Raw genomic sequence first — 14,697 nt, forward strand, 5'->3', positions numbered from 1 at the left:
TTTTGCTAGCCCGGTGCTTGTCTAATATTTGAGCTCATCCCATGCAATATTAAATGCTCATTACTTATTCTATTATTTGGCAATGGGAGGATCAATACATCAGAACAGTTATTACTGGGCTCTCTATATTTATACAATACACTGCTCAGCAGCTTCACTTGGAATTATATGGAGTCTGGTCCCTAGATTTAATGTCATCACCACAGACATCATGTGAAGCCATCCAAGACATAAAACACTGGCTCAGAGACTAAACACACTCCAGCTCTTAATGCAAATGTTCAGTGCTCACCTGGGGCAGAACTTCAATTTTAGTTTGCTCCAAAGGGAATTTAACTCCTACAATACCAAAGCCACTCTGGAAAGCAAACTGATGTTTTCCATGGTAAACTTAATACAGGAAAGGGACTTTGAAGATATGCAACTCCTCTAAAAACTACACAAGATAAATGCAAAGCCTACATGACTGCTGCTGCAGTAAGCAACCAGTCATTGCAGGCAGTGGAGTTCAGGACACAGCCAAGCAGACAGCAGGCATCTGCTTCTCAGTGAGCTCAAATGCTCTCCACACTGAATGCACTGATTAGACACCACTCAGCTATAAGAGTAACCGAAAGGCACACAGAGAACCTAAATTTATTTCACCTTAATACCCACTCTGAACCTAAAGTTATCTTTTCATTCTGTTAATACATGTCTCAAGAATAAGCCTCTTTAGCCTCCCTCTTAAGAAGTAGGAGGATACAGTTTTAAGCATCAGATTGAAAATTTATTTAGAGTATTCAAACGTAAAAAAGTCTGAACTCAAATAATTTTTCAAGTGTTAAGTTCCACTTAGCTCCATGAGAACAGCTTGTGTACTTTAAGGCTGTCTCTCCACAATTACTGTGACAAACATCCCTTGAAGTGTTTGCTGGCACACATTTTCTACCTACAAATGAATTGTATCTGCCTCTGTGACCTCCGAATGGGCCATCTTTCATATTACCTATAACAAGGCCTGTTGGGCTACAGCCACTTAATTGCCAATTGCTTATGACTAATACAGTGTTCTTGCACTCAAACATCTTCCCAGAGTCTTGTAGAGACATTAACTAGGAGAAGTGATAAAGCAATGCCTTTTGATGTGCATTAATATACAATCTTAACCATCAACCCAAATTTTCAAGCACCTAACTCAGTGAAATAAACAGGCACGTTTCCAGGACTATCTGAAGCAAGGAGCTAGCAGGTTGCTCACTTCCCCATGTTGCTTTAAGTGCTCCTCCACCTTTTTGACACTTCAGGTATTTGTGCTTGAGAGGAAGGGGCTCTACTCAGAGCTCAAGTCCACGGAGCTGCCTTGACTATGGCCCAGGAAAACCACAGGGTGGCCATTGACAAGCTCTTCCTATTTTCTGCACAGATTTTCAGTTAAGGGGGTGAAGAAAATGACAGCGTTGCCTTCAGGTATACAGTGACAAGTACTGTCCATACCTTAGGGATACATGTAGGCATTCAGTGGGTATCAGTGTTAAATTCTCTTTCAGTGACATGTCAGGAAAGCAAAGCTAAAAAATCCCCAGACTTATTATATTTCAAGGGCAGCAGCATTTCCAAAAATGAATTCAAATTCTTCTGACAGCAGCTTTTAACATTGCAGGGGGTTGTTGGCTTTTTCAGTTTTGGATGTTTTGGTGTTTGGTTTGGTGTTAGAATAATCAAGATGGAGTTTGGTAGGGAAAAAATTGCTTGGTTTTCTTGGAGGAGCTGAGAACAATGTAACTTTGGACAACCTTAAAATTACATTAACTTATAAATTCTAATAATCCTCCCAATACCTCACCCTTAAGTGCCAGACCATCAATCATCAGGCTGAAACCTTTGGCAAAGCAAAATCTTAAATTACTGGTAAGTACCTAGTGCACAAGATATGCATTTCTCACCGTCGTGACAGTTAAAGCAACAGAATTGTTCAAAAGTAAGCATTCACTATTTGCATTTTAAATACTTACAGGGTGTTTAGTCTTACCTACTGTTTTCTTTTTATTCACTGCACTGTCTGCCTTATGTCTTTTCTGTAAGGAAACAAAACATTTCATTACACCTCATAACACTTCATCACAAATTCCAGAACCATTAGAGCTAAAAATACAACAAACTGCAAGATGATACATTGGGTCCTTTTTGCCTTTATGGGGTTTTTTTGGGTTTTTTGTACATCACAGATCATTTAGATCCAAATGGTTTGTGAAAAACTATAAGAAGTACAATTATAAATTTCAAAGTTAAAGTCCCCATGTTGGAAATCAGGCTCAAACCTTTAACAGTGGTAAAAAAAGTGTCTCCAAAGCTGGGATTTTTTGAAGAAACACAAAATTAACAAAAAGGACCACGATGTTTAGATGGCAGATACACTTTAAATTCAACATGCTGTTGTTTAGACTGATATCCAAATGATTTCACTCATCAGCACTCTGCAAAGCAGAAAGACCTCATTCTGATAAAAAGCATACAAACAAGTGAGTGCAGAATTTCCCTAAAACAGTCCTCTCTATCCTTAAGTTGCTTGCCTCCCCCTTAACTCCCTTTTTCAAGACCATATATGAAGGCCACATATTTGTCAGGACTCTACAGTGCCTTTCTAATAAAGGCATTAATAAGCACGTTTGAAGAGAGAGAAACAAATGTCCTGGTTTCTACTGTTTTCTTGTTTACCAGCTATCATGAAAACACTTACTTATTTCAGTGTGTTACAGAAATTCTAGTCAAGCACTTTGAAAGTCAAACGATATTTTGCTGCTGTTGAGCAATGACTCAAACTTCAGAGATGCACGGCTTTATGGCATTTTATAGCTTTTTTTTTGAGACACTTGCTCTTTAGCACAGCCTTCCCCATAGTCATACTCACATAGTCTTCTATGATTTCTTTGATGCCAGCAACTGTTAAAATAAATAGCAATGGCACCAAGGTGGTATATCTTCCTGTTGGAGAGACATCTGGAATTTGCTGTGAACAGAGGGAAAAGAGACCCATTTTACATTCATATTTAAAATTAATTTCCAGTACATTTAGAATTTTATGCAAAGCTCTCAAAAAAGAGAACACAAAGTTCAGATTTACTGTGTGATTTGCGCCTCACAGATATTCAATTTCAGTGGGCAAACTAGCCTACAGTCTAGGTAGGCTTGGAGAAACCAAAACCAAGTTAGAAGATACTGTTGTCATACATGCCTTTTATTCTATTTCTCTTCTCTTTACAAAAAAATGATACAAATTATATAATTCACATGGAAGCAGTGGTAATCTAGAATAACTAAGCAGAAGTTTCTTATGAAAGTCACACACTCTTTTCTCACAATGGTCAATTGCTCCATGTTTTATGACACCACTTATTTTTACTTATTAAGAATTGACTTTACAGACTACATTACAAGAAATCTCTAAGTTGTCTTCCAATTTCAATTAGCAACAGCATACCCCATTAATATTACTAATAAAGTAAGTTTAAGAATTGCTTTGCAGTTAAGTATAACAACAGAAATAACTTTTACTGCATTACCATTTCATTTTATAAACAAGCCAAAGCAATAAAACAATACCTGCAGTAAGGCAATGAAGAGGAAGAATGCATTTGCAGCTTTTCTTATCTGCTCATACAGGAATCGAGGTAGAAATGTCACCACGCTGTACTTGGCTGTGCTACAGGGTAGAAGATTTTCATCTTAGTACTTCATCTGAATATCAGGTGAGGATCATGACAAAAAAGTCTAAAAGCCAGTGTTAGAAAGCAGTTCAAAGATCACAAAGTAAAGACATATTTACAGTATGGAGGGAGTACTTGCTTTGGTTATGCTAAGGAGCTGTAGCACACAAAAGAGGCATCACACAGACCCAGAAGGCTCCCAGGCCCACTTCTACCACTGGTGCCTTTGTTATTGAAGGACCTATCAGACCATTTACCATCCATCCAAACTTCAGCATTGTGAAAAGGAAACCTTTCATTTCAGTTCCAAGCACTTGATCAAGGGCTTACCTCTCATCGAGCACAGAATTTAAATGTTGGAGGAGGCAGAGTTAAATGAGAGAAATTAGAAATTTTGCAATGCATTTTTAAAATGCCTCATTTCCTACTTCAGAATGACTTAAGCTCAGCTATATATGGAATAATCCTCCAGAACAATACACACTTTTTCAGATTAATGTTTTTTGGCTTTTTTCCTACTATATATGTAAATACTGTAACTAACATATACATAACTGAATTATAACTACTAATTCTTCTGCCTTTAAACAAAAACATACTGCACTAACTAGCCTTAATCACCAATGTAATTTCTTGTCATCTTCACATCAAATCCATAATGGCCATGAGAACAACTTCAGGAAAAAAGCGTCAAAGTTGACATGATAATTTAACCATTAGCATAGAACCTTCACTTACTGAACTACTGGCCATCAGCATGAGCTGGAGTTTAAACAGCTGAGCACCTGCAGCTGAATATGCCTTGCAAAGGCCCAACAAACAAGGACAGGAATTTTCAAGCATAATCTTGTTTGGGTGCTGTGGTTGTGGTTTCGTTTCAGGATTTTTTTGTTTGTGCTTTGTTCTGGTTTGGGTTGTTTTGTAGTTTTTTTTAAAGAAGTCTTGTATTTTCAAGGAACTGAGGACACTAAGATATTCTGCTTTCAAAAAAAAAAAAAGGAAAATTGTTTCCTAATTCCTGTTTTACTGATGTTTCCTAGCAGTGCCAAGATCACTTCTCCATTAAATCTAGTCCTCTCTCCCCCACCAAAAAGCCTTCCAGATCAACTGAAATGCACAGCATTGCTGTTCAGAAATCATAAAGGACTAGGATAATCAAATGCTTTAGCTGCGTGATCTGCCTTTCACAACAGGCTGCTGCTACACATAAAACTCTTACTAACTTGATCCACAAGCAGCTTACCTCTGCGTGGACAAGGTTAGAGAACTACATTTTCCAGTTTGTTGCTTTAACCACCTCCTTTTCCTTCATATCTGCCCCACCCTCAACTCCAAGCCATCTAAGCAGACACTGTTGCATCTTTCAAAAATCAAACAGTAACTGATGCAATGAGGCACAGTTTGTTATAAATGGCTCTATTTTGAGCACTGAAGAAGAATTAGTGGGATAAGTCTAAAAAAAAAAACAACAACAACATAATTAAAAACAAGTTAAGATGCATCTTATCTTAGGAACTTGCCTTGCTTCCAGTAACTACAAATCCCTTTCTATTGCTACTACTGCTCACCAAAATCAAATATTTAAATACCCAACACAATATTTTACAGAAATTTCAAGTGGTTGGACTTCATCATGGCTCATTTCTACTAAGCCAAATGAGTGAAATCATACATCCAGGTTTAAAACAAGTCCAGTTCTTAGACAAATGAAGTTACTTCCTTCAAGTGCTGTTAATTTCTTCCCACTCTAATCATTTTTTGTTTTAAGCCACATTTGCCTGGTCTCATGTGTAATAACCTTCCTTTAATACAGAACATAATTAAACACACATCTCAGAATTACATTATGACTTAAAAATATGGGTTAATCAAGTTCACAGTTTAGACCCAGAAGCAAACTCTCCAAGCAGCACTAATTAGACATCAAGCAACAGCAGATTTTATTTTAGAATAGTATTCCTCTAGGTATCACATTGCTATGATTAGAAGAACACAAGAATTTGACTGCAACCAAGCTGAAACATTTATTAACACCATTCTACCACCTACCAACTTCACAGCTAGCTGGCTCAAACATGATTCTTACTCTAACAATTATGTTAATGCCAACACAATAATGCTCTTTTGAAAGAGGTTTGTACATACTAAGTCACTCCATGTATTCTGTTACTTAAGTAACTTGACAGATGCCCACAGAAAATGGGTACAGCTCTAATTAGAGGCAGGCACAGTCAGCTGTTACCATACAGGAACAGGAACCACAAGTATGAATAAAAAGCAGATACATGTTATTATTCAAAAAGAAAACTTCTTACAAAAAACCAACTAGCAGTCCAAGCTGGGCAGGAGCATTCAATTGATTTGGCTCTGAAGAACAGTTCTTTAAATGATAAATACAATACTTACTTTTAAATGATATAAAAAACTCTTGTGCTCCCTCCCAACAGATAGATGTGTAACAACTTCAGGATAATCAAAGCTCAGGAAAGTTAAAATCTACAGACGAGCAGGTAGAAACTTCAGTCAGCTCATTCATAGCACAGTTTTGGTCACTATAAATAAAATAGCTGGCAGGTTAACTCCCTGACCAGCCCCAGTCAGAGCCATATTAACTGAGAATACAAGGTCTGCATCTCACAGAACAGGTTGAGGCAGGTAGAGGAGGGAAGCACAAGGGGGAAAACAAACAAACTGGTTTCTTGTAAAGCAGCAGCTGTTAACTGTGCAAATCTCACTTAACTACACAAGTTTCAATGTTGAACAGGTGTGCAAATATTAGAAGAGACGTCTCCTCCACACCTGCAAGTTAATTCACATAAGTCATGTTTCAAGTTACACCACTACTCAAGTCAGGAGGAACAGTACAAAACCGTGTTAAACAAATTAATTTGGATACACCTGACTACAGCTGGCTCTGCTCCCACTGTTTCTGGGGCAGTGCAAAGATTTTTTTGAAAGCAATCACTGCATAAGTTGCAAAAGATTAGTGTCATTCACATACTTTAACTCGTTACCACATTACTAAAGTATCAAGGATTACCTAGTAATTTTAATAACAGTCAAATGAAAAGTAGCAAACAGTGCACTGAGAAAGTCAGCAGCACTTCTCCAGTACATTTCCTCTATTAATAGGTAACTTCTACACAACCACTCCCATTTTTGCCTTTTTCCCTGTTCCCCCAAAAACATTTTATAAAGTCAGGTTGTAATTGACTAATTGATGAGGAGGCAAAGGCTGTCAGTATTAGATGCAGAGCAGTTACTTGCTCGAGATACATACACGTGCTGTCAATATGCAGCAGAACACAGTTTGCACTTTTCCAGTCAGCCATCTAAAGCACTTCCACCCCTGAAGTGGAGTGGAACTCTGAAATGAACTTCACCTTCAAAATAACCATGATGAAGAAAACAGGACCTCCTCGAGACACATGGGGTGCTATTTCCAGGGGTCACAAGTACAAAACTGTCCTCTCCTAGACAGCATTCACATAAACCTACTCATGCCACAGTTCACACACTTGAAATACTCTCCAAAAACTGAAGGAGTATCACTTGATATCAGTGCTTTTAACACACATCAATTAGCAGGAACAATTATTAAGAAAACCAGGCACAGACGCCTGAACCACAGCAAAAGGGCTGGGCAATTAATTAAAGTGAATGTTACAGACTTAAATTCTTCTCTCACCAAATGGGCTTTGTGTCCATCAACATGTACAAAAGGTCAGATGCCCAGTAACAGAGAAGGAAAAGAAAAACCCCAGAAAACTGAAGATGATCTGCTTGACTGAAGAGCTCAAATACTGTCTTTAGTGGAATGGTGCTTGCATGCTCAGGTCCTGACAGGCACACAACATTTAACAGCAAGACTAATATCAGCATCTGAGGTTCTGCTAAAGCTCTCAAGTACAGAGGTAGTATGACATGCTACCTGCAGGCAGTCACCATTGCAGCAGGAGGCACAGCAGCAAGCTTTATGTATTTCAAGAGATATTAACAGAAAAAAAAAACAACATTCAGTTATTACATTGAGTACTGAGAACACCCATTTACAGGAACATCTCATTAACAAAGCTGCTATCATGTAGGGTGCTGAGGAGGTTGTTCTACACCCAAGTGTCACAAACAAGGTTCTCAGCAGTTGCATGCATGTGACAGAGAAAGGTCATCTCCATCCTTGCATATAAGAGAAGATGGTGTACCTTCTGAAACTTGCTAAAGAGACAAAAATCAAATGTTTACAAGTTCCCAAAAAAATACATCATGAGGGCTTATAAGAAGCAATTACTTATATGTCTATGAAATGATTATTGGTTGACTGAAAATTAGGTCCTAAATACCCATTTCTGATTTATAACAGGGAGCCTGAACAAATGCAGCCTCCAATTCAACTGAAGGGCCTTGCTCTGTCAGATGAACCCTTGAGACTACAATTCTTACAGAGGAAGACTCCAGCCAGAAAGGGTTTCACTGCTCAGTTCACGGCTGTACACTCCAAGGAAAGGGTATGTGGTGCTTAAACACCTGAGACAGTCCCTGAGCTCGGGGCAGAACAGAGGAGCATGAAAGGAGTAGGACTTGCTCTTGCATAGTAATAAGTGCAACAACTTGAATACTACAAGACCTTATTGCTTAAAGCTTGCCAGAGCAAGACAAAAAGAGTTGTCACACTGTATCTGTCACCCAGCTCTGGAACAACCACAGCTCAAGCGCCTATTTTGTTTCCACCTTTCCCTGCACACTGCTACAGTTTCTCCATAAAAACAAAGATATTTTATATATCCAAGTACATATATTGTCAGAAGAGGAAATGGTTTTAAGGGACATTCTTCTGCTTAGCTACTGAAACATCAGACCCTGAAAGACTTTCCCAACAAAGCCGCATCGAAACTGTAGATGAATCTGTTGTCTGAAATTCTTCACATAGACAATGAAACTGATTGAGAGCATTCACAAACATTAGAATTAATCAATTCTAACTTTGACTGAAAACACTTCTAGCAGCTTCCAGCTGAAGAAAACTTATCAGTGGGATAGTATTAATCTCAAGCACCTCACCACTTCCCCACATTCCTTTTTTCTTCGTTTATACTATGGGCTCCTACCAGAAGCAACTAAAGGCACCACTGTCATGGAAACTTGTTCTTCCCTTTGTTTGTTACAGGTGGAACTGACCATATCTTTGAAACCCTGAGCCCTCTTTCCTCAAATCATATGATTTAGAGGAAAATTATTGTTTCATGCAATTTAAAAGAGTCAAGACATATTAACATAGCCTACTAATTTCCCTGCAGGTCAAGTTCCATTAGAACTTGCTTTATGCAGGCCACAATGATTTGGGTCTGCTGCAATAAGGAAACAAAACTCTTCAGAAAAATAGTTTGAATTTAACTTGAATAAGGTCTTGTATATAAAGGAAAAAAAAAAAAACCACAAACGAAGACAGCTGTCAGCCAGACAACCAGCCACTCATGTTGAGGAGTGTTTTACATAAGGGAAAATCTAAATTACCACAGATATTTCAGATTACTCTGACATCATTATTTTCTAGTCATACACATCCTGAGTGTTGCAACCTACATCAACATCTAATAAAAAGGTAGGGGGCTAAGTGCAATACTCAGTGGTTACCGTCGCTGGAGCAGGCAAGCAGCGTTATCTGCCCTTATGCACAAGCTCCACTTCAGGAGCAAGATGATGAGGCTGACAAACCCAGCCTGGCTGAGCCACCTGCACTTTCTCCAAAGCTGCATCAGCAACAAGCTTATCTTCAAGGGCTTCGATTCAGCTCCTACCCTTACACAGACCACTGCTAAGACAGAAGTGCATGAAAATGCACTGTGAACTCCTGTCCACTGAAGCATAACAATCCCATTACTTTCTAGTTCATTAGGATCACCTCCTAACCATGTAAGGATTTTTTAGAACTTCTCACCTCACGTACCTTATTCCAAACTGCCCCCGTGTCAGCAGCCCTACCATCACATACATAAGCAGTAAAAGACTGCAACAACTAATGTAATTGATGTTAATTACCAAAACAAATACTATTTCCACTAGGAAAGTCTCCTACAGCAGCACAGTCCTAGTACAGAGTAGGCACTGCCACAACTGCTTACGCTCAGTTTAACCTGAAAACCAGACCACGTGTCACATTTAATAGAAGCAAGAGCACTTTTGCTCCAAAACCCAGTACCCTGGAGGCTTTTCCTAAAGCATGCAAACAGAAGAGGTCTTTCCATGAGTTCTCTATTCATGAAATCCCTACAAAAAGGGGAACAGTTTCCTGGCTGGTTTTCAGTAACAAATACCTTAAACAAAGGCTGTTTAGAAACCGTACTAAAAGCTCTGAAGGCATGATGTTGTTTCAGCATGCATGTGAGGTCATCACTACAGTAATATATCCTTGCTTTGCAGTAGCCCTGCTGGCAAGGACAACTCAAAAACAGCTGACCAGCGTAGTTAACCTGTGCAAACACAGAAGAGCCTCCATTAAAACACACAGCAATGATATGAAGGTGACTGAAAAACAATATCAAACAAGTCACACAAGCTAGCTAGCTGTCTAAAAGCCAGAGGACTCGCTGCAGTTTTGAAGCCAACTTTTAACTCTAAATGTCACCACAACTGAAGCAGTGTCTATTTTAGTGACAAGCAGGGGGCAGAAGAAACTAATATTTAGTCAGTCTTGAGAGAAATGTAATTATCTTCACAATGCCAAGAAACTATGTAGAGTGCAGTTATTACACTTCTTAAACTCTACTTCGGTCCGCTTGAGATAATTTCTTCTCCACCTTTTTCTACAGGCCAATAGCGGTCATGGAGAACTAAAAAGAGAAAAAAAGGACCCAGTTTAAATCACCTGCTGTGTTGCTATGGCTGATTTATGAAATTCATCATGCCACAAACCACCAGAACAATTTCAGGATACCAGAGAGCCCAGCATGCAGCAGGTGAAAGGGCACAAGAACTCCCACATCTGTGGTTTTTTTTCTTTTCATCTAGACATTTTATCTAGGCAAAATTCAACCATTTAACTGTCCAGGGGTTCTTGCCCTAAGAATGGCCCAAGATCCAAGATGCAGCAGCTTCAAATATGCTTGATACACAGCACCAAACATACAATAACAGGTACTTCTAGTGAAATTTAATTGCTAAAAGAATCATTCTATAGCTGTACCCAAGCCTTTTCCATTGTGGTAGATTGCAGTATCAGCAACAGCTGCACTGCAGGAAACAAGTTTTTTCTTATTTAAAAAAGTATACTACACTAAGTATTTTTCTTCACTTAAGAACACTATCTACCTAACATTAAAAAGAGTTAGAGAATTAGTTTAACACATGCTTAGACTTGTACTACTCAGATTATAATAATACATCCCTTCTTTGAAGAATTTCAAAATACTGTTCTGCAGTCAGACAAGCAATCCGTTCACATGACAACAGAAGAGTATTTCAAATCCAACACAAACACAATGAAACAAATGGCCAATGCTTGAACTCTACTAAGAATAAACTGAACAGAAATAGAGGCATTTTTACCTAAAGAACATGGGTGTATTTTGGTGCAAGATGAATGCTGGGCTATACCACTAAGTGCAGAGAAATTCATTGCACATAGCAGACTATAATCCACATTTTCAACCACAGATCATAGAGAACACTACTCAGGTTACAAGGGTCAATACTAATTGGTTAGTGACACCAGCAACTCCTGTTTCACCACTGAGAACCTCCCCACACACTCAAAAAGCATGAACATCTCTAAATCACAACCGACTTCTACAGTACCTATACACAAGCCAATAAAACAATGCCCTTGGCTTCATTCAATGCAACACACATGAAATAAAAGGAAGAATAAAGATTGTGTCTATGGTTTTGTCACCAGCATACGTCCTGCAAACACTGATGGGACAGTCTGGGGCCACATATAAACACTAGTGTGATACAGGGCTTATCATTCCAGTAAAAATCTTGTTACAGTCTTCAGGGCTCAATTCTCCAGGCAAAATACTTCTGTCTCACAAGACAAGAAATTGATTCTCACCTGTTTACTTGAGGTTTAAGGCCTTGCATAGTTTAAAAGTAAACACTGAAGATATTTTGCTCATTACCTTTTCTAACAGAATTTTATTTTTGCCTGTATGGAAGACAAGTTTCTCAACTGAGGATTTTCTGGCTATTTTAATGCAACTTTTGGGACCACTCTAAGAGATCAATCCACCAAAGTCTGTTTTGATAAGCAACTTCCGAACAAGACTTTTAGATTCAAGATCCATTAAAAACAAACAAGTTGAATTTTGCCCTTCGTGACTGCTGCACTGTCCAACCACCCATTCAAGCCTCAAACTGTGACTGAACTTGGGGTCCTGATTCAGATGCAAGTCGGATCTACACCAGGATGTCATACCAGACCTGGAATAGAAGAATATTACCTAGAGCAACATTAACAAACCAATTCCACTGTATTCAAAAACTCGGAGACCATTTCTAATGCCTTAAAGTTATCTCAGCACACCTGCTCCTCTAGGACTAATAAACTAGAAGTCCAACTCCTTTTGCATCAACATTAACACACACTACAAGCAAGGGGCTCAAATCACCTAACTGGTATTTTTTACTAAATGGACTAGAAGAAATTCCTATTACAGTACTATTATGCATTCAGAACAAGCCATTGATATCAGAGTAGATTCTTGTATTACTATGAAACAACCAGGAACTGTATTTACACAAAAGCTAATTTTATAGAACATTCAAGCTTCAAGTAAAATACCCAGTCTTCATCAAGGATATATCTGGAAAAGTGTTCATGCCATTACTTTGGTCGTCTGCAAATATTACACAGCATTCAATCCCCTACCACCACACTCCACCTCTTCCTTTGGTCTTAGAAGGCACTAGGGAAGCTTGTTTCCCATCTTGTTGTGGGCTGACCTTGACAGGACACTTGGTACTCCCTGATCTGTTCTATCATTCCTCTTCTCAACAAAACAAGAGACAGAGAAAGCATCAAGGAAAAAAAAGTCATGGGTAAAGATAAAGGCAGTTTAATGAAGCAAAGGTCACACAGAGAAGCAAAAGACAACAAAAAACTTACTCCCTACGTCCCACCAGCAGACATGTCCAGCCACTTCCCAAGGAAGCAGGGCTTCAGTACACAGAGAGGTTGCTCCAGAGCACAAATGTCTCAGTAAGTGGCACAAAGCTCTGTAAAGACTGGACATTTCCTCAACATAAATGGTTTCATTTCTTACTGGACTTGAAAGTACAGAAACGCTCTGGTGAAACACACAAATGTTTATGTTTGACCTATGCTGGATATGTCAAAACAGGTACTAGTTAGCTTTGTTAGTAACAAACATTTACTACTGCAGTACAGCTGTGTTTGACAAAGTAATAACATTTATTAATTTTTTTACATATTTCAAAGCTTCTAAAATGCCTCAACTGAAAATAGAACATAAGTTACATTTTATTAAAAGGTCCAAAAAAGTAAAACATACCTAAAGTTTTTCAAACTGAACAGAGCAGGACTGAAGACAGGTAGAAGATGTGTTTCTACAGATGTAATCCCTGCTGCTACAGTATAATAAACAACAGTGACAGCCCTATATATACACCCACATCAAGGGCCAAGCTAAATCTAGCCTGTAAGGCACAGCACTATGTTTTGAAATAGTTAGTTACAAAGTTCCAAGAACACAAAAGAAATTGGCCACTTCTCTGCACCTTTTCTAGTCTGATTTATGCCAGCGAGCCTGGGGAAAGAAGTAACGCTTCCTCTTGCTACATCCTCACACTTCAAGACTTCTGGAAGTGTTAGTGCCATCTTGCCATCCACTGAACTCTTGCAATAGCACTACATACTACTTAGAAGTGGGATCAAGAAAATTATCCATTTTTATTAACATATTCAAAACTAATTTGTCTTATGTTCCCACAGACATTGGAATTCACTTTTACCGAAGCTTCTCTACCCACAAAAAGTCAAGCAGTTCAAGATGTTTAGAACACCTTACACAAAAATCTGCATATCACTAACCCACCCTCCTCCATGCTCTGCACTTCCATTTCCTGCTGTATTTTGCTTTGTTTTGAGCAAGCTTTTCACACTATCCTTAGTTTAGAAAACTTCCTATGAACATCCACAAATTCCCACTGCTATTCAGAGAATCCTCACTGACTACCAAAAGTTCTGACAGGCACAACTCAAGCATTTTAAAACAAGCTGGTTTATTATTTTCAATTTAATTTTCCACAAGCCCTTTGGTACAGGTGTTCACCCAGCACCCTGCTTTGTGGTACACTGATGCTTCCTAGGGAGACAAAACATCTGCAAAGACATCAGCACAGAGAAATACAGTGTTGAGTGTATCTCTGAAGCTGAAGACAGTTCAGTAAGAAAGTCCAAAGGCAAGAGAATTGCAGCTCCTCGAGAGAAATTCCAATATACTTAAGAAACTAAGGCCTCCTTACTCAGACATTACAAGCTTAGGTCACCTCTGCCTCCAGTCCCACCAGGCTGAAGGAAGAAAGCTAATCCAGAGGATGGAAAGAGCACAGGCAATGTCTATCACCCTTTAAAAGTCAAGAGATCAAAGCTTTCTTACTTAAGCAGCAGCAAATCATTATAAAGTCAACTTAATTTCCAAGCGACACTAAGGAGCTAAGGTTCCTAATCAGGTAATGAAAATACCTCTACTTTGCTATTACACTACCTGCTCTTCGTCCTATCCCTCACAGACCAATATTCCTCATGATTCAAAATTTGCCTGTCAAGAGGCAAAGATGCAAAAAGGTATTGAAAAACTTGAACAGTTATCAGGGGCTGGCTTCCAGACAGCAAATTGGACACAGCTGCTCCTTAGTAATAGCACTGTCAAGAACAAGTCCTTGGTAGCAGAGTCACACACTACTGTTCTATAAGATTTAGGCAGATCAGAACAGAACCCCTTGTGGAAAACGTAACTACAGATTCCACCAACCCTCCATTCTCTGCTTTTCC

The 14,697-nt window shown here is 38.8% G+C and overlaps 1 protein-coding gene across 4 annotated transcripts in view; it reads right to left on the reverse strand.

The window, feature by feature from the left end:
• Nucleotides 1-14,697, reverse strand: part of ATP8A2 (ATPase phospholipid transporting 8A2) — a 302,495-nt gene that overhangs the window by 262,939 nt on the left and 24,859 nt on the right. For 3 of the 4 annotated variants that reach the window (XM_066313085.1, XM_066313087.1, XM_066313086.1), the window contains exons 4-6: nt 3,583-3,682; nt 2,891-2,989; nt 2,012-2,057 (exon numbers count right to left, since the gene is read on the reverse strand). In XM_066313085.1, the coding sequence (XP_066169182.1) occupies nt 2,012-2,057; nt 2,891-2,989; nt 3,583-3,682 (245 nt within the window). Of the gene's footprint in view, nt 1-2,011; nt 2,058-2,890; nt 2,990-3,582; nt 3,683-14,697 lie in introns of those variants that run through there. The other variant, XM_066313088.1, reaches the window with a different exon arrangement.

This window comes from Sylvia atricapilla, chromosome 2 (assembly GCF_009819655.1).
Source record: "Sylvia atricapilla isolate bSylAtr1 chromosome 2, bSylAtr1.pri, whole genome shotgun sequence".
Lineage (NCBI taxonomy): Eukaryota > Metazoa > Chordata > Aves > Passeriformes > Sylviidae > Sylvia > Sylvia atricapilla.